Source organism: Dermacentor variabilis, chromosome 4 (assembly GCF_050947875.1).
Source record: "Dermacentor variabilis isolate Ectoservices chromosome 4, ASM5094787v1, whole genome shotgun sequence".
Taxonomy (NCBI): Eukaryota; Metazoa; Arthropoda; class Arachnida; order Ixodida; family Ixodidae; genus Dermacentor; species Dermacentor variabilis.
Genome location: NC_134571.1, coordinates 32,067,512 through 32,093,294, shown reverse-complemented (window position 1 = coordinate 32,093,294; position 25,783 = coordinate 32,067,512). Strand labels below are relative to the sequence as shown.

The 25,783-nt window shown below is 44.5% G+C and overlaps 1 protein-coding gene across 1 annotated transcript; it reads right to left on the bottom strand.

The window, feature by feature from the left end:
• Nucleotides 1-1,454: 1,454 nt before the first annotated feature.
• LOC142578173 (TBC1 domain family member 19) lies at nucleotides 1,455-25,392 on the bottom strand. Its single transcript, XM_075687575.1, has 17 exons — nucleotides 25,193-25,392; nucleotides 22,234-22,306; nucleotides 21,604-21,707; nucleotides 21,407-21,481; nucleotides 20,580-20,643; nucleotides 14,411-14,516; nucleotides 14,102-14,153; nucleotides 13,924-14,008; nucleotides 11,586-11,698; nucleotides 11,441-11,515; nucleotides 11,295-11,357; nucleotides 11,065-11,191; nucleotides 7,530-7,639; nucleotides 5,354-5,445; nucleotides 5,150-5,265; nucleotides 2,248-2,318; nucleotides 1,455-2,147 (listed from the first exon to the last, which is right to left on the bottom strand). Exons 1-17 carry the CDS (start codon nucleotides 25,277-25,279, stop codon nucleotides 2,073-2,075), a joined length of 1,488 nt encoding a protein of 495 aa, XP_075543690.1. The 5' UTR covers nucleotides 25,280-25,392; the 3' UTR covers nucleotides 1,455-2,072.
• Nucleotides 25,393-25,783: the final 391 nt, after the last annotated feature.

The following is a 25,783-nucleotide window of genomic DNA, read 5'->3' as shown; positions in this document are numbered from 1 at the left end:
TGTGTTTCATGCGCAATCCAAAGAATGAGTATGAATAGGTACCAACTCCGCCTAGCTTTCAGTTCTTGATGCATGTTCCACAGGGTGTTCAAAATTAACCTTTATGGTTTTCTTAAAATTGGGCACTGAGAGGCACACGAAGACCACCTGTGCTAATAAGTTATGTGGCCAGGGGGACACAAAGTGAAATGATAATTATCACTGTCAGTAGCCCAATTAACTAAAGTAGAATAATTACCTTTTTGTTGAGTGCAGTAAGTGGGTATATTTGTATTGAAAAGTTAGGGGCAGTCGTGGTTATACGCAGCACAAATTGGAAGAATTCTTCGAGCGTGTCTGTGCTGCGAGATATCCGATTGCAAATTATAATTGTCGTTCGCATGATTACGCACGCAAGAGAGTTAGGATCAGCGCAAAGCTCCTCCCTGATGTGACGCGGCTGTTGCGTGCGGCGTTTAGTCTGACAACAGGGCGGAGGCATTGGCCAAGATGATAACTGTCCCAATTTCCCTCTCGGCTGGCGAAATAAAAAAATCAAAGAACCCGGAACCGCTGTCATAACACGCGACCGCGCAGCCTGTGACGATGGCGGCTGCTGCCATGCTGAGATAATGATGCCAGCGGAGAAGCCGGAGGCCAGTGCTCGTGCGTAATGGTGACGAGCGGGCATGGTCCTTGCCTGGGCTACCCAAATAAAGTGACTGCTGATTTCCAAGTATTGTTAGTTTTATTGAAATTAAAAGCAACAACTGCATGGGACACCGCGCTGTCATATCTTGATTTTGTCAGCCGAGAGGGGAAAGTGAACAGTTATCTTTGCGTATGCCTCTGCCCGGTTGTCAGACTAAACGCCGCGCGCAACAGCCGCGTCACGTGAGGGTGGAGCTTTGCGCCGATCCTCACTCTCCTGCATGCGTAATCATGCGAACGACAATTAAAATTTGGAGTTGGATATGTCGGAGCACAGACATGCTAGAAAATTTGGAGCTGGATATGTCGGAGCACAGACACGCTAGAAGAATTCTTCCAACTGATACTGTGTACAAACACGACTGACTGTAACTTTTCGATACAAACACACCCACTTACAGCAGTTAACAAAAAGTTAATTATTCAGTTTTAGTTACTTGGGCTGCTGTCAGCGATAATTGTCATCTCACTTTGTGTCCTCCTGGCCACATAACTCATTTAAACAGGTGGTCTTCGCGTGCCTCCAAGTGCCTAATTTTCAGAAAACCATAAAGCTTAATTAATTAAGAAAGAAAGAAAGAAATATGATCCCGTGTGGTGAGTCTGAAATGGAAGTAATCACACGCGTCTCTGTTCAATAATAAAATAAAATGAAAAAAGAAACGTGAGACAACTTTTGCTAGCGCACTTTAACTTGCAGTCATGCACACATTTAATTAACAAAAACTTGCGATCACGTTTAGCACTTGACGAAATTTGCACAAGGAAAAGGCAGCATTCTGCCCTGGAAATTCACATTAAATTGAGTATATAGGGGCTGCACAAAAAGAAAAACAAGGAATGGCACATGTGAAAATAACAAATAAGTCTGCATTGTTAGCTCGAATTTTATTAACGTGACTCTACTAATCAGTAAGATGGTCTTGCAAGGTGAATTTTTTCCTGAACACGTTTCTTCTTGCGCTCTGCTAATTAAAATTTCAGTTGCGAGACGATATTGTCATGACTTACGAAAAAGCTTTTAGCCCTGTAGTCAGTGATGTATATACTTTCATTTCTTAATTTAATATGAAATTATTCATATTAAAGACGCACATGCTGCTATGACTGATATAGACAGCTTACAGAGTGAAATTCAAGTGCTGCGTCCTGACAGCATTGAGTAACAAAGACAGCCAGAAAATGTGCTGCGTAGTGAAAGAAACGGCAGCGTTGCATTGGTTAGGATGCAGTTGTTGGCTCAGATGATGCTAACGATGTAAAGCTATCACAGCAGAATTGCACGATGTCTCTGTTGGCCTCTGACAGGCAGGACGTTCTTGACTACTTGCTGTAGCTACGGTCGGCAGTGAAACTCAATAACTCTATTTTTCGTGTCGCCGTCACAAACTTGGAGGCTTGAGAAAATCGTCCAGCGTGGATATGACGTCACAGGGATTCAGCTTGTTAAATATGTCCTGCAACACAACGCGTCAAGGAAAGTCAACAGGACGCACTCGAGTTTAGCTGGAAAACTGCTGAAGAAGATTAATAACTCCAAGTGTTTGTCTGGCTTACCTCTAGTGAAGACTGATCTTTCGTGCCAAGAATTTCCGTCTTTTTGGAACAGACTAAACTTGCCGCTGCGACTGCGGAGAGAAACAAAAAACAAAAAAGGAAATTGCTGCTGGTAACCGGGTGTTTGTGTACAACCAAATGTACTTGCGTAGCCTGCAGATATACATTGTAGAACAGAATTTTTTTCGGGGTGCGTTTCGCAACCGTCAAAGAGAAGAGAGAGAGAGAGTCAATATATTTAAAGAAAGGCAGAGAGGGCGGCCTCTATAGTCTTTTATTCAAACCTGGGGAACACCAAAATAATTATTGTCGTGAATCAGTTATTTATTTGATGATATGGCAAGCGTCAAAAATATTCGCCACCAGTTCGTTCAGGAGATTTATTAGTCATGTGTGCAGGTAGAAGCGACACCAGATATAGAAAAAAAGAAGAGACAGTTTTAGCGCTTGTACACATTGAATAAATAAAAATGCAATGGAATCATTGGGAGCCTTGGTACAACGAAGACAGAAGTCCACAAGCAAATGAACGGAACGTTAGAATACGCACGAATAAACAACAAATACGAAGTTTCTTTTTTATTTGCAAGCCGTCTTAAAGCGCAACTTCGCATCTGCCTTTCAGAGGGGTGTCATAGCAGCGTGTGCAGAACAGCAGCAAGTCTGTCTGCTTCAGCATTCGCTGTGACACTAACGTGAATAGATAGCTCTAGAGCAGTGTTGTTAAGTGTCCTTTGACTTCGCTGATATATCTATTGCCGCGTTATATATGCATAACGAAGTTGCGCGTGTGTGTTGAATATGTGTTTGTCAAGATGAAGCATGTACGTTGTCAAGATGAAGCACGTAGGTAGGTCAATGTGATTTCGAATGAACTTGACAGCCACGAGCATAGCACGAAGCTCTGCCGCTATCGAGTATGTCACGTGTAAAAGTCGACGACTAGCGAAAACACCTAGCTATTAGATGTGAAGTGCAGATGTTAACCTGCTTGTAGCGGTTGAACCATCGGTGCTTCTGAACTCTCCTTGTGGTAGTCGTCAAGAGGGCGCAACATTAGCGTCTTAACAGGCGCAGACAGATTTTGTTTAGGCAACCCCTTTTACAGGGATATATATTCCATAAAGGAAGTATAAGTCATGGTGGTTGCATAGTGCGAATCATGGTGCACCGTGCGTATTGTGTAATAGCGAAAGAGAGGCTATTCACTTCTTGCCAAAGCAGCTGTCATGATATTTAAAAATGCGAGCATGTGACCCCGGTATTGATGCTCCCAGTACAGGAGGCTCGCTCGTCTGGCTATAATAACGCAATCAGGGGACACTTGTATCTGGCAGACACAGACACTTATACTACAGGCTAAAGAAGTTGAGCACGGGTTATGTGAGTCTAAAATGAGTTAACATAACTAAGCTGCCTGCTAACTGTAGACCTAACTGTAAATATTGCCGAATAAGACTAATTTCCACTTGAAGCAGCACTAATGATGGTGCAACCGACCTTGGCCCACTCAAGCAGCACATGATGTGAGTGTATCTTTGTAAACCGTCTCTTCAACCAAAGCAGTTTATACTGCGATAGATTAAAGAGGCTTTGATGCGTCTGTCATTGAGCGATTCCCATTACGCTGTCGTCGTTCGGCCCCATCTACGTTATATGGCGAAGAGCAGAACTTTGCCTACCAACCAGCGCCGCTGCTATTCGATCATGTGTAATCTGCGGTTATGTGTAATATGGAGGCAGATGCGACGCCCTAACCACCAAGTTTCTGAGAAATATTAGAGCCTGGGGTGTTGTACGTCACGCAGACTCTGAGAATGGTGGCGACTGCGCATACATTTCAGGAGCCAACTGTACCGTAGCGGATGAAGTCGGCGTCCTGTGCACAGTGGCGGAGCGGCAAATTTTTTGGGGTAGAGGAGGGTGGGGCAAGGTCATAGTTCCACCGTCTTTATTCTGACGTCCTGACTGCATTGTGATTTCGACGTCATCACGGCGCCATTGTCACGCCGTCATCATCATCCCAGCGTCGTCATTCCATTTGTCAGCCATGCTGTCGTCGTCACGCCATCGTAATCATACAAAGTCACTATGCCGCAGTTCTCATAACCTCCGTTATCTCGCAGTCGTAGTCATGCTGTTGTCATTGCATCGTGATCATGCCTTCGTCGTTATTCTGTCGTTCTAATTCCAGCTTCGTCGTCTAAATGTCGTCATGTCATCGCCGTCATTCCAGTGTGATCTCATTGTAGCCACGCCGTCGACGTCATACCTTCGTCATTCCATTGTTGTCCTGCCGTCGTCGTCATTGGATTGTCATCAGGCTGTCGTTGCTGTTCCGCCGTCGTCATTCTGTCCTTGTGTTACCACTGCTGTCATCCTATTGTCATCATGCCGTCGTCGTCACGCCCTCATTGTCATACTGTTATGCACTCATTCATTCGCCGTCACGCGTGGGGTTTGCATGTCCGAGCACCACAAGCTTACGTTGAACGAGGCATTTCGCGGTGAAAATGGGTACAACTTCGTCCTGTACTCTATACGTGCTTGCAAACACTCGCTAAACAAGAACATTGCTTTTCGCAAACACCGATGAAAGCTCCGCTTAAACCGATTCTCACAGAGTGCAGGATCTGCATATTTTTGCCAAGACAGTGTTGCGTCGTACCCTACATCAAGACATCTGTTACTGCGCACACACTGAAACTCTCACGTTCTCAAACATGAAAAGGTAATGCAGGCGCCATGGCGAACTATGTATACTGGCGAAATATATGAACGCGTTCCGGGCGCTCGTGCTCCCACTGAGCACTTCATAATGTGCAAGGTGGTTAAGCGAAGAAGCTATGCTCTGTAATAAAAAAAATTGTCCAAACAAAAGTATGGAATTTCGGCATCTTACCTGGAAGGACGTAGACAGAGTCGTAGCCCAGAACTCTGTCCCACAATTTCAGGACTTCTTCCGCAGGTAGGTGCGCACAGAATGATTGCATGAGCATTTGGAACACAATAGGTTGCCTGCGACGTTTTGTAAAATGCTATTTGTCATAAAAAAAAAGATAAACTCGTATCGCCGTGCTTTATGGAGGAAGCGAAACCAACCTACAGATTGACATTCTTGGAGGCTAGCGCCGGCAGGAATTCGGGTTCCCTGTATTGAACCAGTCTTTCAAAAGTCAATAACAATGACACAATGCCCTGAAAGAAAAACAGAAGCCATAAAGGACTAACATCGAAGCTGAATATTCAGTGTGTCATCAGTATCTGCATAGTAAGGGCATTCTTGCGGTAGCGAAACGAAGGCAGTTTTATGCTTGCTTAGATACACTAGCTGCAGTTGGACATGTTTTTAGTCGAGTGTTGAATGTTGTGTTTGGTGTATGTTATGTATCTGTGTTGTGAACTGTGCACATCACTTAATTTTGCATCCTATCCATCTCGTCGTAGTAGCACACTAGATATGGCGCCAGGCAAACATTTCCATGATTCATTAAATCTCTCTCTCTCGCGGATATACTCGTCAGATGTTAAAATTTACCAGAGCAACTGTATCGAAAAAAGATCTGGACGACGATTCAGTAGCTGATGCAAAACGCCAGCGATAATTAGTCTCATCAGCTTGACACGCGTTTACAGTATTTAAGTGGTGCATTTCGTGCGGTAAAAATACAATTTATTTGCGTAATGTATATCATTATCATCTTCATCATCATCATTGTCATCATCATCTCTTTATGTCAACTGCAGGACGAAGGACTCTCCCTGCGATCTCCAATTACCCCTGTCTTGTTCTAGCTGATTCCAACTTGCGCCTGCAAATTTCCTAATTTCATCACCCGCCTAGTCTTCTGCCGTCATCGATCTCGCTTCCTTCCCTTGGCAGCCGTTCTGTAATTCTAATGGGCCACCGGTTATCTACCTTACGCATTACATGGCCTGCTCAGCTGAAATTTTTTTTCTCTTAATGTGATATCGGCTATCCCGGTTGGCTCTATAGTGCTGTTCCGTACTCTGTAATGTATATAGAAATGACAAAAGACGAGATTTGCAAACTGGGGTTGTTGGTATGGCATCGGAAGGGGTTCCAGTAATGCAGACAAGAACACAGGCAAAGACGCGAAAGGCGGAGTGTTGTTTTATTAGGCTGTCTTAAGTTGCTTCGCACTTGTAAATTTCGTGAGATTCAAGTTACGCCGCTTCCATGGTTTGTGCCTGGTCGCAAAATTTCCCTATAAATTCCGTTTAGAAAAGCTCGCGTGGGAGCCATCTGGCAATGACCACTTCCTGACATTAGGCAACCGCTAATACCTTGTGTGCAATAACCTTGCTTACGCCGGCTGGATATGAGAATCGCATTGCGAGAAGTGCAGTTGCTTGGAGCCTCGTGTACGTGAGCCATAATTACTCTCATAATTGCTTTGTTGCATTGCTTAGTCAGAGGTTGCGGATTCGACCCTCCGCCGGGGCAAGTGCACTGACGTCCTTTATGAAGAATCCCAGGTGGTCGAAATAAATTAAGATCATCCCACTGTGGCGCCTCTCATAACATCCGCGTTGTCTTGGAATGTCAAAGGGCGTGATTCTTAACTTTTGTTGCGCATTCACGAAGATTCTTCGTGGAGAGCTCGCTCGTCAGCGATTTAGTGCAGAATACAATATGGTCCTACGGTAGCATTTCACGAGCTCATAAGGCAAAGTTGGGCACAGCGCTTACATAGAGAAGCATAAAAACAGCGTGAACGCATTTTATAGGGACGATGCGTGATACGCGGCAAATACTGCACACTAGCTGATGCGCTCTTCGGTGAACTTTACAAATGACGGCTTCTGCGTTGTAATGTTTGTAAAGGTTTGCGCTTTTCATTTGAGGTATACGTGGCGGTCTGTAATCAAACCATCGATTCGGTTGCCCGAGTGAGTTTTTTTTATAAGTGTGCACAAAAATGCATCTGTGGTGACAAGCAAATTGCAGGTGTCTTACATTTTCATTTTTCTTTCGTTATGGAAAAGTTGCTCGAATTTCTTCTTTCCCCTAGAGCAATCTCTTTCAAGTAAAACCTTAGTGTGAAGTGCGTTTGTGCGAATAAGCTAGCTATTTTAATGTTCACCTAACACGTGTGAGAGAACAGTAAGTAAATGTTTTCTATTGGTGAAATCTGTTTTTTTTTTTTTGCGTCGCTTTGCATGTCTTCTTTTACAGACATCTGACTTATGACCGTATTTTCAGTTCTTTGTGTTGTCCTGTTTTTCGCACCAAGGAAGTCATTCTAAGTGTTTCTCACCTGCGGGTCCGAAGAAATGGCCATTAACTTGTGGAAGTAGCGGCAGTACATTTCACGAAAGACAGCGTACATAATGCCGACGTCTGCGTACATGAAGCACAGCGGGCTCACTGCAACAAAGGAGACACCTGACCAGTTTCATCGCCGACCCTTGGGTGAATGCTCTCATAGTGAAGCGAGTGCTTCATATCTTTAAATATACAGTGTTCTTTTTTAACTTCCAACGTTTTAAAAAAGACGCCTACAAGGATTACTCGAATCAGGTCACTACCTAATTATTATCAGCCCAGGCGGACATCATATGCAAAAAATAAAATAATCATAAAAAGAAAACAAAGCAATTCTTTCCCTAATCAAACTAATTACGTTAATGAATTTCATTGTCAGAAACATTGCGGTACATGTCTATATTGAAAGCTTGAAGGGAATCCTCTTAAACTTCTAGTCCCGTGTTTCTACATTTTAACACGGCCATGTAAAACTCGCGTCAAATTATTTGTTCAATCAACCCCATCACGCAAGCAGCACTGTGCAGTGCAACCCCGCCGTGACGTAGTAGGGCGGCGTAAGATGAAGCTTGGCTATGCGGCACGATAAAGTGGTCCGTCCCGACCCCGCTGCTGAGGTGACTGTGCATCCAATCGGGAGTTTGCGCACAGCGCCAATCGAAATAAGATCGTGAAAAGAGGGAAGCGTGACGACAGGGCCATTTTACGCCACGCTTTTTGCGTCACACAGGGGCTGGAGAGGGAGCCGCGTGTCGTGGTTCCACGAAGATAATCGGGTAAAGTGAAAGAATAATTTGACGCCAAACATTTCGGTCCACATGGCCATGTTGAAGCGTAGAAAGGCGTAACTAGACTTTCATGACGATTCGCTTCAGCTTTTACATAGAAACATGTACCGTAATGTTGGTAACACGAACGTTAATCATTGCAATTAGTTTATTTAGTAAATTGAATGCTTTAGTTTTTTTTGAACATGATGTCCACCTGGGCAGATAATTCACCTGTAGTGATGTAATTCAAGTTACATTTACATGCATTTTGTTTTTGTTGAAATGTTCGAAGTAAAAAGAAACAAACTGTATATTATTTCGGCTTGGTCGCTCCTCCCATAAACGAAATGTTTACGTTTAAAGGTACATTAACCTTTAGACAATATATGCTGATGTAGGCTACAAATAATGGAATTAGCTGTGGGTATACTATTCCACAGGTTGCTGCCGCACTTACATGGCTATTAGTTATCAGCAGAATCTGATTAAATGCAAGAAATTTAGATATCATAAAAACCATTCTTTTATTACAAAAAAGGAGCACTTCAGTGCATTGCGAACGTCCCGCACGCTAACTCCACGTACGCATTGTTTTCTCGTCATAAAATAATTAGCATAAATCAAATGCATAATTTTTGTTTCCCTTATTATTATTTATTTGCTAATGAACAATTTAGAGTGTTTATGAAAACATTGTCTGAGATACACATACAACACAGTGACTCACGCACCCGCAGCGCCGACAGGTGGCTCATTTGTCCCGCGTTGGCGCACGGGCAATTTGCTGCAATCTCTAAGGCTTACATTGCCATCCTTGCTCAACAAATGTGAACAGAGCGACGTTGGCTTCGCTACATACAGCAGAAGACAAATGAGGGAATATTTTTTAACTCTCGGTTAATGCTATTATTTAATGTTGCAATATTATCATTAGAATGATGATCTTTAGCTTTATGCATGCTCTGTGTTTGTTGTTATTTGCGTTATATTGTGATTTGTGTTCACGCTAAACATTTTAAGTTCGCTTAATGCAGCAAACATTTCCTAAATATATTTATTCGTTGAATAAATATATTTGTAGCCTTCGTTGTACTTGTAATGAAGGTTCATATTTTATTACGTTATTGTTTTTATTGACTTTTTTTATTACTATATTGCAGTGGGCATTCTTACACATCTGGTCTGGAAAATCGCTGCCACGTACATGGGCGCTAAGGCACTTACAAGTGTTTTGCAACCGCTTTTCGCCTGAGAAACCCCAAACTGCTATTAGGAATAAAGAAATGAATGAAATGAAATGAATGAAATTCGATATGTACTCTCGCGGACAATTGAAACGCGGACAGTGGAGCGCGTGGTTCGTACTGCAATCAGCGTAATCCGCTGGCCTTGCCCAGTTCAGGCGGTGGGTGCGAGGACACTTGTCTCACTGCCAATATATATATATATATATATATAATTACAAGCAATACCGCGTGCATGATAGTGTAAGGCGTTTTTGTTATAAGCCAACATAAAGAAGAAAAGAAGCGTGCAGGGGCGCTATAACGTAAAACTATTCCAAACTTTTCTATTCCCATTCTGCAATCAATCCACCGCGATTGGTCAAAAACTTTTTGGACCACCCCCACTTCACCTGTCTGTCACGCGACGTCACGAAAACCGCGATAGCTCCCCATATGACATGACCTGTACGCACTGATTATGCATACTTTGACCGAACAAAACACAAAAAGTTATTTCTGATTCGACGCCTTTTTGCCATTAGCCCTCGGCTATTGGTCATAAGTTTTTGGGCTGTTCCACTTCACCTGCCTCTCACGCGACGTCACAAAACCGCAAAAACTTACCGCGTCAAAGTGACGCGTACGCGTTAAAGATGCATTAATATGCCGAACAAAAGCGAATTTTCTTCTGAATAGCCGCAGGCTGCCCCGTTCCGAAAGGAATAAAAGATGGCTGCGGCCGATCGCTCCGGCACTGGCTACTCTCCCGTGCCGGAGAGCATGATTTTATTTGCATGTAATAAAACTTTCTGATTGATCGTGTAACTTTTTGGATAACTCTCGGCACGTTTACGGCCTCGTTCTGCCAACTATTCTTTGGGGAGGATTCGTTTTAGCGTCATTCTTAAGCTTCTGTTGCATGCCGCCATGATTGCCGACGAACCACCGCAAGCTAAGTAAGAGAAAGCGGACCAATCGCAGACGCCGGCACCATCCTCTTCATCCGGTTATCGACATTCAGTGCAGTGGCTCGGCCCTGTCGAATCCCTCTCCACTTGAGCATGCTTCTCGCCTCTTGTGAGCCAATTAGATAAGACAAGCCGCTCAGTGCAAGCAATATTATTCGTTTTTCAAGCAAACAAAAGTGACCTCCTCTGAACGAGGGGAGCATTTGATTGGTTTGTTCAGACAACCTTGCGGATGACCGCCCGATACTTGCGTCGGCGGTTACGCAGATTTGACTTCAGGAGATTGGAATAAAAACATATTGGAATAGTTTTACGTTATACGGCCCCTGCTTAACACTTCTTCGAAGGTGGGTGTAGAACCTGAGTCTCTACTATCAAAGAAGAAGCCAAATCCAATTTTTATTTAATTTTGTGAGTCAGATTTTTGGACGGTAATTTAGTTTCCTAAAGACTAATGCAGAACTTACTAAACCGAAAGACTACGGATTGAATTTTCATTCAGCCTGCTCCCAACAATGCAAAACCATTTAAAGCGAGAAATACGGCTGGTCACTAGAACTCACCGAGCAATGAGAAGCCGTAGTATGGAACGGCTCCGCAAGGTAAATCAGCTCTGAGTATAACCGTCCCTAATGAATCGTTGCTTATTCTTCTCGCGACATAGTAGTCTCTTGTGAACGCTAACATCACCTGAAATACACGTACACGACATTAGTGTGAAGCTCTGTATAGAGCATTTGACAAGCATCTAAACGGATTTGTGCAAGCTTGCAGCACAATTTGATCTGCTTACTTGATAGCAACTGTCGTCAAACACGAAGTACTCGATGTCATTCATTACAGTGTCGCGAACGTCCTAGAAAATAAAAGTATACAAGTGGTTGATCTCAACGGCACTCAGAAATGGGGATGAAGGGCCCACTGATGCATTACTATTACCTTTATAATAATTTGGTCCACAAGTAGCTCGTACCGTATCACTCTATCCTTGAGGCCATCGAACTCGGCGTTCACCTGAGGAGAACGCCAGTAAAAACACTTACCTAGACAGCGACCTTCAGAACGTTTGTTTAGAAACGCTGACCTTTTCAGCTGGCGAAATTCCCAGCACCCTGGCCCAGAAAAATCTTCGCATGCAATGCGGGCAACCCCGCTTCAGGAACTCCCTAGCCGCAAGCTGGTCACTTGTGTCATATACTGCGTAAAAAAAAAAAAAAAGCAAAAGGCACGCTACATGAAGGTCCCCCACATCCACTGGATACATTATCTTATTCCGAAAATGACAACCCTACGCCAGTTTAACACACTGATTCCACTCTTACCGCGAAAGCTTATAACTAAATATTGTGTCTAATAGCGCGCCACTGGTAAAGGCACTCTGCGACGTGCGTATGTGCCGCAAATGATTAAAATCGAAGCGCAGCTTGCTAGCGGGAATCCTTTTATACGTCCGAGTGAAGAGCCCATAAACATGGGTCAATAAACGTCGTTCTACTGGGAACTTGTCTGCTCCTTCGAAACGGCTGATGGAAACGTAACACTAAACATGCAAATCTTTTACATTTCTGAGCTCGTTTAGAGGTACTACATACTGTGCCATAAGGAAAATTCAAATCAATAAGCGTATACAGGACTTGTTACCCTGGGTTGTGCTATGAGGTAAGCTGTGGTGGTGATGGTGGTGGGACGGGAGTGCCAGGCATATCTTCACTTTCCGGATCGATGAGATGAGACCCCTTTTCTGAGTATTAGGTGATGATTTGTCTCGCACACGCTCACAACGAGCGCTCGTCATGCACAGAATTTGCATTCTTAACTAATTAATGTCATGTGGAGGGGTACATTTAACAATTACATATTAGTTCGAAAGGCGCGAGTACTACTCAAGTTTGTCAGGAAGGGTAAATTACACTGTACACTATCGGAATTGTAGTCATCGGCGCGTCCGGCAGCTCAGACAAATGTAGTGACCACTTAATTCGAGCATTATAAGCAGGCATGGCTGCTGTGCCATAAAATTCTGACCCACCGACTGTTACAGATTGACTGACTCGTCTCGCGTTTCGGCATGCTTTTAAACGCCGGCACTCAGTCATCGAATGAGTGGAGATGTATTGCTTGCAATATGTTGACATCGTAACCATACAAACGGCGACGTGACTTTTGTCTAGAGTGAAGTTTCTTCGTTGGCTGTCGCTAGAGGAACATCATATAACGACTTAAAAGCAGTGAAATGAGATCTAGTTTGACTTCTCGTCTTCCCTTCGTTAAACAATTGGCCGAGTCTCATGCGCTGTGGGAATCGATTGAAGAGAAGCTTTCTTTGGCGTTTGTGAGGAACGCTGTTCTTTTCTGGAGGCTATTTGCAAGTATTGAACAAACAATACAGTAATATACATTTTCACGGCAAAACGCCCCATTCAATGAAAACTTCTGGCTTTGCAACACCTCCGGCGTCCTAGAGAAACCAGAGTCTACGAACGCTCTACTCAACAAACACACATCATCCTGCACAGGGTATTGGAAAAGTTAAGTCACCTTAGCGCACGCTAAGGTGACAATGAGGTGACAGAATTCGCTGCGTGAAAGGTGCATGAGGGTGACAGAGTAGACCGCGCTGCGCGATACTTGAACGCAACTAGACGCTGTTCCACTTCGCCTTTACGAACCAGCAGCACCATGCAGTCACAGTAAAGTAGCGTAACGGAGTACGTAATATTGTTCAGCTTTGTGAACCTTTGTGAGCTTTCGCGGACGCGCATTGCACGTGACCTGAGGTTTTTCATTTCTCCCTTCCTTTTCCCCAAAACTGAGCCATGCTCCCTAGATAATTGCAAAAAATAGCGCCTGTTCGTCTCCACAATCACTCTTTCTTGGGGGGCTTTGGTGTTTTCGAGGTCGTGACGGAAATCAGTGAGACGCGCTGTAGCAACGCCTCTCTTACTGTGCTTGCATAGCTGGCCGTTCATTCCAGGCACAAGAAATGAGTCTAGACTTCGTGCAGGTACCGACGATACACGCAAGATCACAGTCAAAATTACAATCGCTGAAGCTCGAAAAGCTTTCCGAAGCCGTGCTTTCAAATTTGAGGTATTCACTCGTTGCTCGTGGTACTGATCAAAGTAGTTGAAATTCCGTTTTTGTTCTACCTTTCTTTGTGACATCTGGTCGAAAAAGCCATATAAAGCTCAGCTCTTCGAAAAGTATATCCGCTCGCGTGTTTGCAGTTGCGAACAGAAAAAGAGGTGACTTTGTCCGACGGCATAGACACATTCGCCCGAAGATTTTGTGATGCTTGGCGGGAGTGAATGAATGAGAAGAAAGTGCGAAAAAGAGAACAAAAGTGCAGAATGGAGGTTTGAGTTTATGTAGTTTGGACGCTGTTGCAAGATATAACTTTGAAATCAAGCATCCTTGCGTACTTAGCTGTGCAAATAGTTCGTACTCTGCGCTGTCCAAGTCCTGAGACTTCGGAGCCTCGTAACTTGGCGTCTTCAGCATTTCTCTCTGCACGGAGTAAAAAGTAAATGCATTAGCAACCCACCAGCAGGCAAACACTTGACGTTCCAAAGCATGCCAGTACAACGGCGCGGTACGAACCAGTTCGCAGATATCTTTGGTTTTGAGCGCTACCGCCGCTTGGGCAAGGGGACTTGCAGGCGATAAACGCAGCGTGTTAGAAAAGTAGAGAACAAAATGCACAAACATAAGAGTCTATAGCGGAGCTTTTCTTCTTTAATGCAGAACTCTGTTCACAGGACCCCACACTTCGAGCTCTTTCGCACTACAACTTATTTGTGTCAAAAGGCCTGTTAGCGCAATCTTATAATAATGCAAACAAAGCCAGAGCGTGTGTTTAATACGCGCAAATATTAGCCCTTGTTATGGGCGGTGTTGACATTTTGTTACCTTGTGTTTCCGGAAGCGAAGAAAATCTCGTCTTCATTGGACGCTGGAGAAAGCAAGAAGTCAAGGAAATCTTGAGGTGTGTAAAGTGGTTCGACTGCCAAGAGTTCTGTCGGGAAGCAACAAGCATACGTCACTGGTGGTCAGTCGAGATTGTTAAGTTCAGAGTCAATCAACTGATGCAAAATTTCTTTCCCAAGCTCTATAAGTAGAGAGAGAGAACCCTTTAATGAAAGGCAGGGATTTTAGCCGGCGTATAAACATCGCTGACATGCTACTCTGCGTGGGGAAGCGAATTGGGGAGACAAAGAGAGAAGGAGAGAGGCGCAAAAGAAAGTAATAAGTTAAAAAAAATTGGGCACTGAGTTTTACGGACTCATGGGCAACGGCGCGCTATGGTGAAGTCCTTCAGTGTGTGCATCGTCCTACAATGAGGTGACATAATACGCTGCGTGAAAGGTACATGAGGGTCACAGAGTAGAACTAAAGTTTGTCGAGTGGACCAATGTTTTTTTAACTTTGTGAATAAAAAGGTTATCGCACGCCTCTGTTGTGTGAGGCAGGCTAAGTAGCCTAAGACAGACTCTAAACGTACGCATATTTGTGGCTCATAATGGTATAACAGCTATGATCTCTCGGCTAATAATCTAGTAACCGATCAGCCGTTGGCGCCCGTTGTTCGTAGATTCGCACTCTCTCCTATATCTGATACAATTATTCTGTTTCAGGTACCAAATGTAAAGGTGTGCGCTACTAACAAGCAACTGCATCGTTTAATGACTCTATCAGTCACACACAGGGACTGTTTGGGTTTGCTTGGCTGTCAAGTGGTCGGTCAGAGCATCTCTCGTTTCGGCAGCCTGAGGTTTCTCCAAGCTTTTTATTTATTGCACGCATATTTGCAACGAAAAATTACGAAGGCACGCACACGAAGAAAAAAGGCTGTCTTATAACATTTCGCTCTGCAAGCGCGATTGTACGCTCTACCAACCAGCTATCCCGCCTCACCGCCATGAACAGTTTTTTCAACCGTTCATAATCTGTGTTTTCGCAAAACAAAAAGTAGCAGTCATAGATCACTTTTATTTGGCACTATAGGCCCTTCAGGACACCATACATACTCGAATATGCGCGTTACGAAGTCTAGACCGCAGCGCGACACCAAAATCACCATATCGAAAAGTATTTTGGCACCGTAAGCAATTCCTTTTCTTCACCACGTTCTGAAAACCGTCACGCGGAAGCAATAAAAGGTTAAATGCCGCTAATCATTGGCGCATAATGAATTTGTGAAAACAAATTAGCTTTAAGAGCGATATAAGGAGTCGCAAGGACGTTGGATGCTATCGTGGCAAAGTCTTGGGACGAAACATTACGGTCGCGATGGTCGTCAATTGATGTGTGTGTGTGTGCGCGAGCGTTTTCTTTCTTTTTTCTTCAAATAAATACTCCATATAGTTACGAGCACAGCGCCGGTGGTCGCTTGACTTCGTTACTTGTCTGTCGGCGCTTTGTTCTCAAGATAAATTAAGCGGCCGATTGTTAACTGCCTCATTAGACCTTCGAGCACACTGGCAGACTTGCTTGATTTGTACTTCAAGCAGATGTACCTCCCTAATTAGCACTGCTAGTTATTTTCTGAAGTTCGTTATCATTCGACTGCTTACAAACCCAGGTGGGCGGGGTGGCCTCATCATGCGATGACATTGCTGGCCCAGTACAACAAAGTTTATTCATCATGAGACACGCGTGTAACCAACAGCACGTGACAAAACATTTGTGCTCTCTTGAACATAGTTAAGTGTTTTGTTCAATCTGTCTTATATTAACCTGTATATTGTAGCTCTCCGTACTCGCACGTCGTGCACAGAGTTTTTTATAAATAAAAATAAATGAATAGCGAGAAGTTGCAGAAAATAAACGTGCAGGTAGGAAGGCACACTTCAGGGAAGTGCCATGGCTGATGGAACCGCAGAACTGGGCCCGCGAGCTTCCATCGTCCTGACAGGGATCAGACTGTCATAGATATGCCGACGGCGCATTGCGGATGAAGTGGCCGAATCTTGCTTTCATTTTACTGCCTCGCGCTAAGAAAGTTGCGTGTAGCTACTGAAACTAGAGGGTAGCGTGCGTGAAATTGCGCTCGACTGTTTCTTTGTTCTGTGACATTTTGTCATGCGAGTTTGGAACTGTACGTGAATGTATTATGAATTCTCCTGCTCTTACAATCATGTACTGCTGGCGTGACGACAACATCTCAAAATTCTTACTATCATCCGTAGCATACACACCACTCCGTTGTCAAATAGTATTCGGGTTGCTGTCCTGATTTTGTCCTAAATTTGATACGAAGGAGCTGCGCTTGCTTGCTTGTGCCTTCGCTCTCAGTCTTGGTAAGATTAGCGCACAGTGCAATCAACCATGACGGACGCAACGCTGATTCTTTCAGAATAATCAAATGGTACAAGATATTTACTTGACCTTGACTGGCTAATGTTGCTATGCAAATGGGGCATAGTGACCATGGCGGTCTGCCTAGAATCAGTGGGACGACAGAGGGAGGTGAACGTGAATAGGGCATCAAAAAGTGAGCCCAATGAGCTGCGCTGCCACACAAAGCGCAGGCGGAGTTGACGAAACTTCGTCGATGAAAGTGATCCGGCTAATGGCACCCATCAGTCATGAGGGGGCGGAGGCGTCGTCCTTGACGCAATGGCTTTGACAACGTCGGCGTGAGGTTTCGTGCTTTGACGTTCAGCATCGATTCCCTTGTATTATTAATGATGCTCGAATTTCGACCTTGGGAATGAACGAGGAGAAAAAAAACGCAGGGTCCGCTGTTGTTGCCTCGCCGCGAGTACATAGAAAGAAAATGGCGAAAAGAAATATCACGGTCGGGTCCTTTCGGCTTTTTCTTTTTCAGACCGCACGTTCTCACTAATCTAAAAGGTCTTCCCCGCAGTCGTCTTAATGCCATACGTTCGTTTTGATGCTGCGCATGTAGATGAACTAATTGAGTGGGCGTGGCGCGAGATAACTACCCGACTGTCTAGAAAATGCTCAAACTAGAAGATCGTCAGTAGGCTGTAGGTGAACTAGCAGTAGGCGCAAGCCGCAGAACTTACACCATATTATCCACCCCGTTGAGGCACGTGTCTTGCCCTCCGTTTTGTTCTTTATTCTTATTACAGGTGAATCGCCACATATCGATGCATGATTGCGATTTTGAACGAAGCACCTGGCGCCGCAGATGTACATACGCAGCTTTGAAGGTCTTGCTAGCAACTGTTTATGCAGATGAAACTTTCGCGTGAGCCTCTCTGCCATAATTTGAGCCAATGGGAACGACATTTCCTCTTTTCTTGTCAACACCTATAGTGCAATATGCGATAATCGCAACTTTGCGCAGCGGTGGCATTTACCAGGAAATCAATGTCTCCATACATGATATCCGTCGACAGACACATGATCTCGTACAACACGCGTCACAGATTTTTGGGGGTGGTCCTTGATAAAAATCTCTCCTGGACCCCTCATGTGAATTATGTGAAAAAGCGCCTGACAGGAATTTGTCATATGTTTAAGTTCCTTGCAGGAAAGACCTGGGGAGTACCAATACACTCTATGCTGCAACTGTACAGGGTCCTCTTTATTGGATTCCTACGGTACAGTCTACCGGTCATGTCCAACAGCTGCAGAACTAACCTGAATATAATTCAAAGCATCCAAGCCCAAGCCCTCAAGATATGTCTCGGTCTACCGCGGAGCGCGTCAACGACTGAGGTTATTGCAGTCGCTCAAGATTTCACTATTAAAACGCACATTATCATTGAAACAATGCGTGTGCACATACGACACTTTGCCCAGACCCCTACCCACCACCTAGCAAGTCTCCCAGTAGATAGGCCCCACACGACATTCAGTGCGACTGTCTTCGCGCACTGTGCCTCTTTCAGGTCAGGTTACACACCTGCGGCAAGGCCTTCCATTCCTCCATGGTGTATGCGCCGTACTCAAGTGAACCTTACAATCCCTGGCCTTCAGAAGAAGTCGGACTTGCCATCATCAGCGCTCAAGCAACTAACTTTACTTCTCTTGTACGAGAAATACAGCGACTGCACACACGTCTACACTGATGAATCAACTACATCAACCAGTTCCGGCGGCGCTCTAGTTATACCAGCAATGAGAATAACCAAGCGGTTCAAGACTTCCCATGTCACTACGTCCACAGCTGCAGAGCTCGCGGCTCTCCGCGACGCGCTTCAAGTGATAAACGCTGAAAGTCCTAGAAAATGGGCAGTCTTCTGCGATTCAAGGCCGGCCTTGCAATGTGTGCAGTCGTTTCTCCGACATGGAACTCACGATCAGCTCACGTGCGAAATCGCGGAACTTGTTCATCACTTAATAGCAAAAGGACATGATATCTCTTTTCAGTGGATACCAGGTCATTGCGGTATCCTTGGAAATGATGACGTCGATAAGGCAGCTCGGACGTCAAACCAAGAAGACCGCTGCGTCCCCATTCCTCTCTCAAGGACCGACGCCGCGAGGCAACTTGGCATTCTAGCACGCACGATCTCCTTGGCAGAGTGGAACACCGCACATACAAGGCGCACAAGACTGCACAGACTAAACCCGTCACTTCAACTCAAACCTCCAGCGGGTCTACACCGACGTGAAGCGTCTCTTCTGTGTCGGTTATGGCTTGGAGTTGCCTTCACGAATGCCTACTCAGCACTAATTGGAATGGCTAATACTCCTGCATGTGATGTTTGCGGATGCGAGGAGAACATTGACCACTTATTGTGCCATTGTCCACAATTTCAAGCACAAAGACAGTCTTTGTCCAACACATTGAGGAAACTAGACGATCGTCCTCTGAGTGAACAGACCATATTAGAGCACCGTCCCGACCGATCATCGGCTCAGAAGGCAGTGAAGGCACTTTTGTGTTTTCTCAGAACTTCTGGTTTGCTCGAGACTGAACTGAAGTGCTGTCCGTACGCGTATCTACACCTTCTCTCTCCCTTCTTTCTCTTCCCCTTCTCCCATCCCCCAGTGTAGGGTAGCCAACCAGACTATTGACTGGTTAACATCCCTGCCTTTCCTGAATTCTCCTCTCTCTCTCTCTCTTGCTCACTATACGGCAGATTGCTCAGCGACCGCGATCGCTTTGTCGCATTTGGTGACACGGGTGCTTTACAGGGTTTGCTGGTCATCGTGACCGTTTTCGCCATAACATGACAGAGTTTTGTGTTAAAGTAACCTCCACTTCATTCTTTTCGCTGACAGAATGGGCTGAGCACTTCGGCAGCATCAGTGGCCCATGTGAACGCTTACCGTGACAGTGGAGTCCACGGCTTATTCGAGAAAGCACAATTAAGTGCCAGCTTAAGAATTAGATCCCAGGCTAAGTCAAATTGAAAAAATTGTTTTGCTTTGCTTTGCTACCTGGTGACTCGTGAGTGACCCTTTTTGGAGAGGCATTGCTAGAGTTTGTTAGTATGCGTGTATGTGTAGACGGCATCGCGCGCGCGTTAACAGCAGCTAGCGTTCGGGCTCGAAATGAGCGAGTGAGTAAGAACTTTATTGAGAATAAATAAAATAAGACATGATGTACGTGTGGTCAGGTGCTGATATAATCCACAGCTGCACCAGAACAAAAGCTGTGTTTTTAAGTAATTTTAACGTACGGAAAGTCTCTTCTTACGTTTTCAGATAAAACGAAGGCACATCATGTCTCAAGACCAATATTTACAACTTTTCGAATAAATAACGGCAAACTTGAGTTGTTAATAATATAGTTATGTACAAGAAAGGAGCGTTAAAAAAATATGCGAGCTTCTGTTTTAACGCACTCCTGCTGCTCGTCATTTTCTATATTCACCTGATAAATTTAGCGGACTACCTTAGTGCGCAATACCGGAAGCCGTCCAAGGGACTCATCTCTACTATGTTTCCTAAATTAGATATCGGGTGGTCCAGGGTCCATGCTTGTAAACAGCGAAATGATCTATAGCGGTTTTATGTTTGGATGTTAGCACTCCTTCGATATCAACTAACATTAGGAATTCACAGTTGAATTATTTCTTTTATAAAAGAACAAATGAAATGAAAGTAAACACAGACAACAAGGCTTCAAGAATTAGGGCAAGGCCATTTTGCTCACCGATCTCTTCGCTTCCCAAGTCAAACCATCTGGATTCTACGAGCTCTTGTTCCCCGATGGTGCGCTGGATAGGGCGGATTAAAATAAAAAGTGACACTTTTTTGATACAAAAACACTCTGCACTATGGCAGAGGAACAACGTTCTGTGTTTTCAAAACTAGTTACCTCACTAGACCGTTAAAAATACTGTCTCAGAGAATATTCCCCAAGACTGCCTAGAGCGTAAGTTGTTGCCTCGATGAACTACAAGAATGTTTTGTCAACATGAGAATGCCACCTATACGTGAAATATGATTGGAGGATGGATGTCTCCAAAGATGTTTGATCAATTTCTGACTAGGGCTAGTCGAAGGTTTTATCATTGATAAATCATTAGAAAGAAGTACTGATGATGATTTCTGTGCTGCAAACAATCTAGTAAGATTCGTGACGTCGTAACCCTGCATCAAATATGTCTGGATTAAAAATACGAAAGTGCTCGATGTGCTCATGTAGACTCGAAAGAGAGATGCAGTGTACGGGGCTGCTTACATGCCGTACACAGATGTGGGCGACTAGTAAAATGTGAGAGTGAAGGTGACTTTAGTGCTTTCACTAATACGTCTAGCTTTATTTCGCTAAGATGCTAATGTGTAGTTAGGTAAAGGAAATGTAAGCAAACCTAATTTATGCTATTTCAGATGAACACAAGGAACAAAACATGCGCTTTCGTAATGTACCATGCATTGCTGCGTGCTCCATGAAACGCGGAAATCAGGATATTCAGGCATAATAAAAGACGCCGTCCCCGGCACACTTTCTGTGTTTCAGAATCATACGAAACGAACCTTGCGGCTAAGCGGAAGTCCGAACTGCTTGGCCGTGTCTTTCAGGCATTCGATGAGCTTAGCATGCCAAATTTTCTGCAAAAAAACAAAAAACAAAAAAACATGCCGCATAAAAAAAAGTTCACCTAATTTAGGCATATAAGGGTAACCTTTTCTACAGACTTCCTTTAATGTCATACTCTGCAAAGATAGCTCACCTGCAACTCATCCAGAAATGTTTCATCCGCGTTGCTCTCTCGCGTGGTCACGCTGTTACTGCTGCTGCCGCAGTAACCGTTGTTGAGCACGTATTCTTTGGCATCTTGTGGAAAGAATGCAGAAAAAAATCCAGGCATTCCACAAGTACGCGTGATTGCCTAGGAATATATTTACTCATTATGCAATTTCCTGTAGACTTTAGATGCCGCATTCGTTCACGTGTTCTATGTATGCGTTTGCTGACGCGTGAAATAGAATACTTCGAAACAGGTCACTTCGAACCTCTATACACTGTACCCCTTGTAAGCCCCATCTGCCCAGTCCTCGGATCTCGCGTGACGCTGCAACCAACAAGATTTTAAAAGTTACTCCTCACAAGAGATGCTAAAAACAATGAGTTTCACAAGTCGTGCTCCATAAAGTTCAGTGGTCCAAACGAGACAGTGGAGTCACAGAAAGAAGTATACTTGAAGTTATCAACACGGGAGGCTGGAGACTCCTGTGCAGCCTCAGCCATCCCTTGTTCAACCATTGTTGATTAATTTAGTGGTGTTATCCAAGATATAACTTGTAAACCTTGAGCTGAAAGCAAACAATGCAGAAATTGAGGAAAGTCATACTTAACATACCGCATTCGTAGAGCTCATCGCCCAAGATATTCAGAATGGAGCTTCCTGCTCCCGGTGTTTTAGTAATAACCCGCTGGAAATAGAGAAAACACGACTTATTTGTATATGTCTGCTGAAATACGGCTGCCAAATGTAATATGGAATGCACAGCACCATCCTTATATTTCGCAGCAATATGCGGACGTCTTTTGGTCTTTTGTATCGAGTAAAAAAGATTACGTATTGATTTTCTTCTTGGTATTATATGATGAATGATATTTCAGTAATTTAGGATGCGTCGACCAGTATGTACTGAGACGTTCAGTAGAAACAAAGTTCGCCTCATATCTCGGTTCAGGTGCAGTGGTATATGTGTCATCGAATGCGTCATGCACCAGGGGCCAAATTCACGAAGCTTTCTGTTCGTAAGCGGTGTTTACCACTTACGAACAGGCTGCCTTCGCTAATTATATGTTCAGCATCAGAAACGCCGTGAATTAGCGCGTACGAACAAATGTACCGTAAGAGCTTTTTTGCGATTACGGGCTCAGATGTTCCTATGCGTGTAGCCATCATGATACCGTAAAACGGTGCAAACAGCTTTAGTGAGGAGCGTCATCAGTGTAAAGAGAGAGAGAGATATTGTCTGCGGCAGAAGAAGGAATGACAAAGAACGTGCAAATAGACGAGTGTTTATAGGTGAAGCGCGAGGCGTATAACCTTCAAGGCTCTCTGGTGCGGGACGTACACAGCATCTGCTCCACTGCGCATGAACAACTGAGCTCTCTAAGCAGACGACACAATCGTCATTTGTCGTAATGATAGAGTTTGTCGAGAACAGCGTGTGCGCGGAGGGCGTAAAAGGTGATGTTACACTTCTTGAGGACATGCGGAAGGCATGGCAGGATTAAAAGAATTGCTCTCTCTCTCTCTCTCACGTTTCTTTCTCATTTTCTTATCTTTATTTTCTTATCTCATTCTCCCGGTGCAGTGTAGCCGGCCAGATTTTGCAATGGCTAACCTCCTTTTCTGTCCATCTCACTCTCACGCGGTTTTAATAAACGTTTGCTGCTCTTAAGTAAACGTCTGGAATTACTATTGCATTTACTCGTGTTAGAGCCGTACTTCGCAATGTTGACGAGGTTGCGCGGAGGAAGGCCATCTGGTCGAAGTTATCCGGCCGTTAGTGATCGCCCTGCTCTCTCTGCAGCAAAATTGCGAACGCAACTGTTTCTTAAAAAACAGCGCACAAACAAACAAAATCGTGAGCCATTCCACTCTGTGAAGGTGGTTGACCAGCGAAGCTTTTTAGCACACTACACGGAGGTGACACATAATTTTGCACAAAGGTATGAACTCATTTATAGTGTTGATGGGTGCTCATCGTGACGAAAGGCACGCACACTCATTTATTGTCTTGATCGGCAGTCATTACTTAACTCGCAACTGCAATTACATTCTTTGATAATGTCAAATCGATGAACGTACGCCGCTGGGTGGTCAGTTGGGCCGAATCGGTGTGGCATCGCAAGGATTACGTCTGCAACACGGAACGCGTGAACCGCTCCCCCTTTTCGGTACGGATGCATCCACATTGAAATCACCGGCGGCAACAGGGGTAGTGTGGTCGTATCTAATTCACGCAAAGTGAGTAGCCATGAACCTTACGGGACTATGAGTCATAGCAATGCAAGTTATATTTTATCTCAATTAACGATTTATTGTTGTTTCTACAAGTGCACCCTCCATGGCCAGAAATGAAGGCGATCAATCGTAATTTTCCTTGATATAGAAATGTATTTGTGTTTTGTGAAGTTAAGAGGGCTGCTCTTTTGAATGATAATAACGGGCTACCGCTACTTTCGCGATAAGAAAGTTTAAGCCAAGCATCCTATATTTTAGGGCTGCATAAAAACCTCCCCTTAGTAAATTGAACAAGCTAACATTATGGAAGTTTTTGGTCTTTATGGCTAAATATGTGCACAGGAGAGGCAGTAAATTAGAATAGATTTGAGTTTCAATTTTATGAAAGCAGAAGAACGGAATGAAGAAAGAAAGCCTACGAGAAACCTGAGAAAATTGCAAATAAATTCCGGCTATGCCGTGTGGTACGACACATATTCCCAGGATGAGTTGCTGTGTCGCATTCTAGTTGCATGCACATGTCATCGCCACACAAAATCGTTCTTAAAAACACAAATTTCATTCGGTAACCGCGCGCGCTTAGCGGCATGCGTAGCTCCTCAATGCGGCGTTTTAGAACCGATGCCTCAACGCGCGTGGCGCAAGCGCTGGCACCTTCGAGTATACTGTCGCAGCTTTTGCTGGCACAGTTGCGCTGGCGGCTGTGACGCGCACTGTGCAGATGGGCTGACGTGTCCTCTCACACGAGAGTTCCGTGCGGCGCAGCCGAATGCTTTGTCTCTGCTTCCTCGGATTTCTCGATTTGCTGTCATCTATCAGCGTAACACGAAACACGTACAAGTCAAAACTGGCTCGAATTCTTCTTTGCCTTTCTACATCCGCCCATGTGTGTAGAAATGGTGAACACGATACGCTGTTTGGTGCTAGATGAGTTTTAGGGACTGTCAGTCGTTTTAGTGATTGTAGTATCGTCAACTACGGCGAAATGTAATTTATTTTATTGTGCTCGCGTTTCAGTTTGTGTAGATGGACAACATTCACTTGAGCGCGGAGGCTACTGCGCGGTGAAACATGATAATTTCACATTTCTTGTTTATTCATTTTGCGGCGAAGAGTTTTGCAGAACTTGGAAATTGAGAAAAAACTCTTTATTTTTGAGGTATTTCTTGTAGTCACCCTTTCGTAGTCTTCATCGATAATTGCCCGAACAAGCTACTCATACTTTAGAATAACTGTACTCGTCTGGTTGCCAGAAGTCACACTGATGAATGCAAAACGAAACACTAACACTTCAAGGTCTGGCTAAATGTTAAAGCGCGTATTTATGAAAGATTACCTGCAAATGGTCGAGGACTTCGTAGCCTGTGCCGAGCTGTAGCTCCGTCTGGGTGCCTTGAGGCGGAGGTGACGCCGGCGATTCCATGGCCCCGCAGCCGCCAGACAGATGCTCGTCTGAACCCCGTTCGCTGCCCGGTGAGCCAAAAGTGCGAACGAAAACCAGCACCTAGATGTTTTCTCTCTTTCTCATTGCGCCCTCCTTTCCTCCAAGGTCACTGGCCAAAGCTGCATGCGAACGACAACCGAAAAAGCTGCTTGAGCAACGGGAGTGCTAAGGGAGGGGGAGGGGAGGGAGAGGACATAGAGGGCAGTGTGTCACGCGCACAGCTGAGAATAATGTAAAAAAAAAACGAAATTCGCAAAATCGTTGGTTGCACATATTAGGCGAGAAGAAAAATGCCCAGAACAGGTCAACATGCATGCAAAAATTAATGAGCCGAAAAAAAAAAGGAAACAGGGTGGGAGGCGTGAGGAGGCACGGGATGGTAGGGAAGCGATTTCGATGAGCTTGGACGGCGGAGGGGCCGGTTGCATAAGTAGGTGGCCGCGGATCAGCCAAATGGAACTCTTTACTTAGGATAATGAGAAT

Bases quoted from the DNA above. Each gene is read 5' to 3' on its own strand.
- LOC142578173 (XM_075687575.1), bottom strand. From the start codon at position 25,279: ATGGAATCGCCGGCGTCACCTCCGCCTCAAGGCACCCAGACGGAGCTA. The intron at 11,358-11,440 runs GTAATAGTAATG...TTTATTTTCTAG, and splicing joins TGGACCAAATTATTATAAAG to GACGTTCGCGACACTGTAAT. The intron at 7,640-11,064 runs GTGAGTTCTAGT...CCTTTGTTGCAG, and splicing joins CTACGGCTTCTCATTGCTCG to TGAGCCCGCTGTGCTTCATG.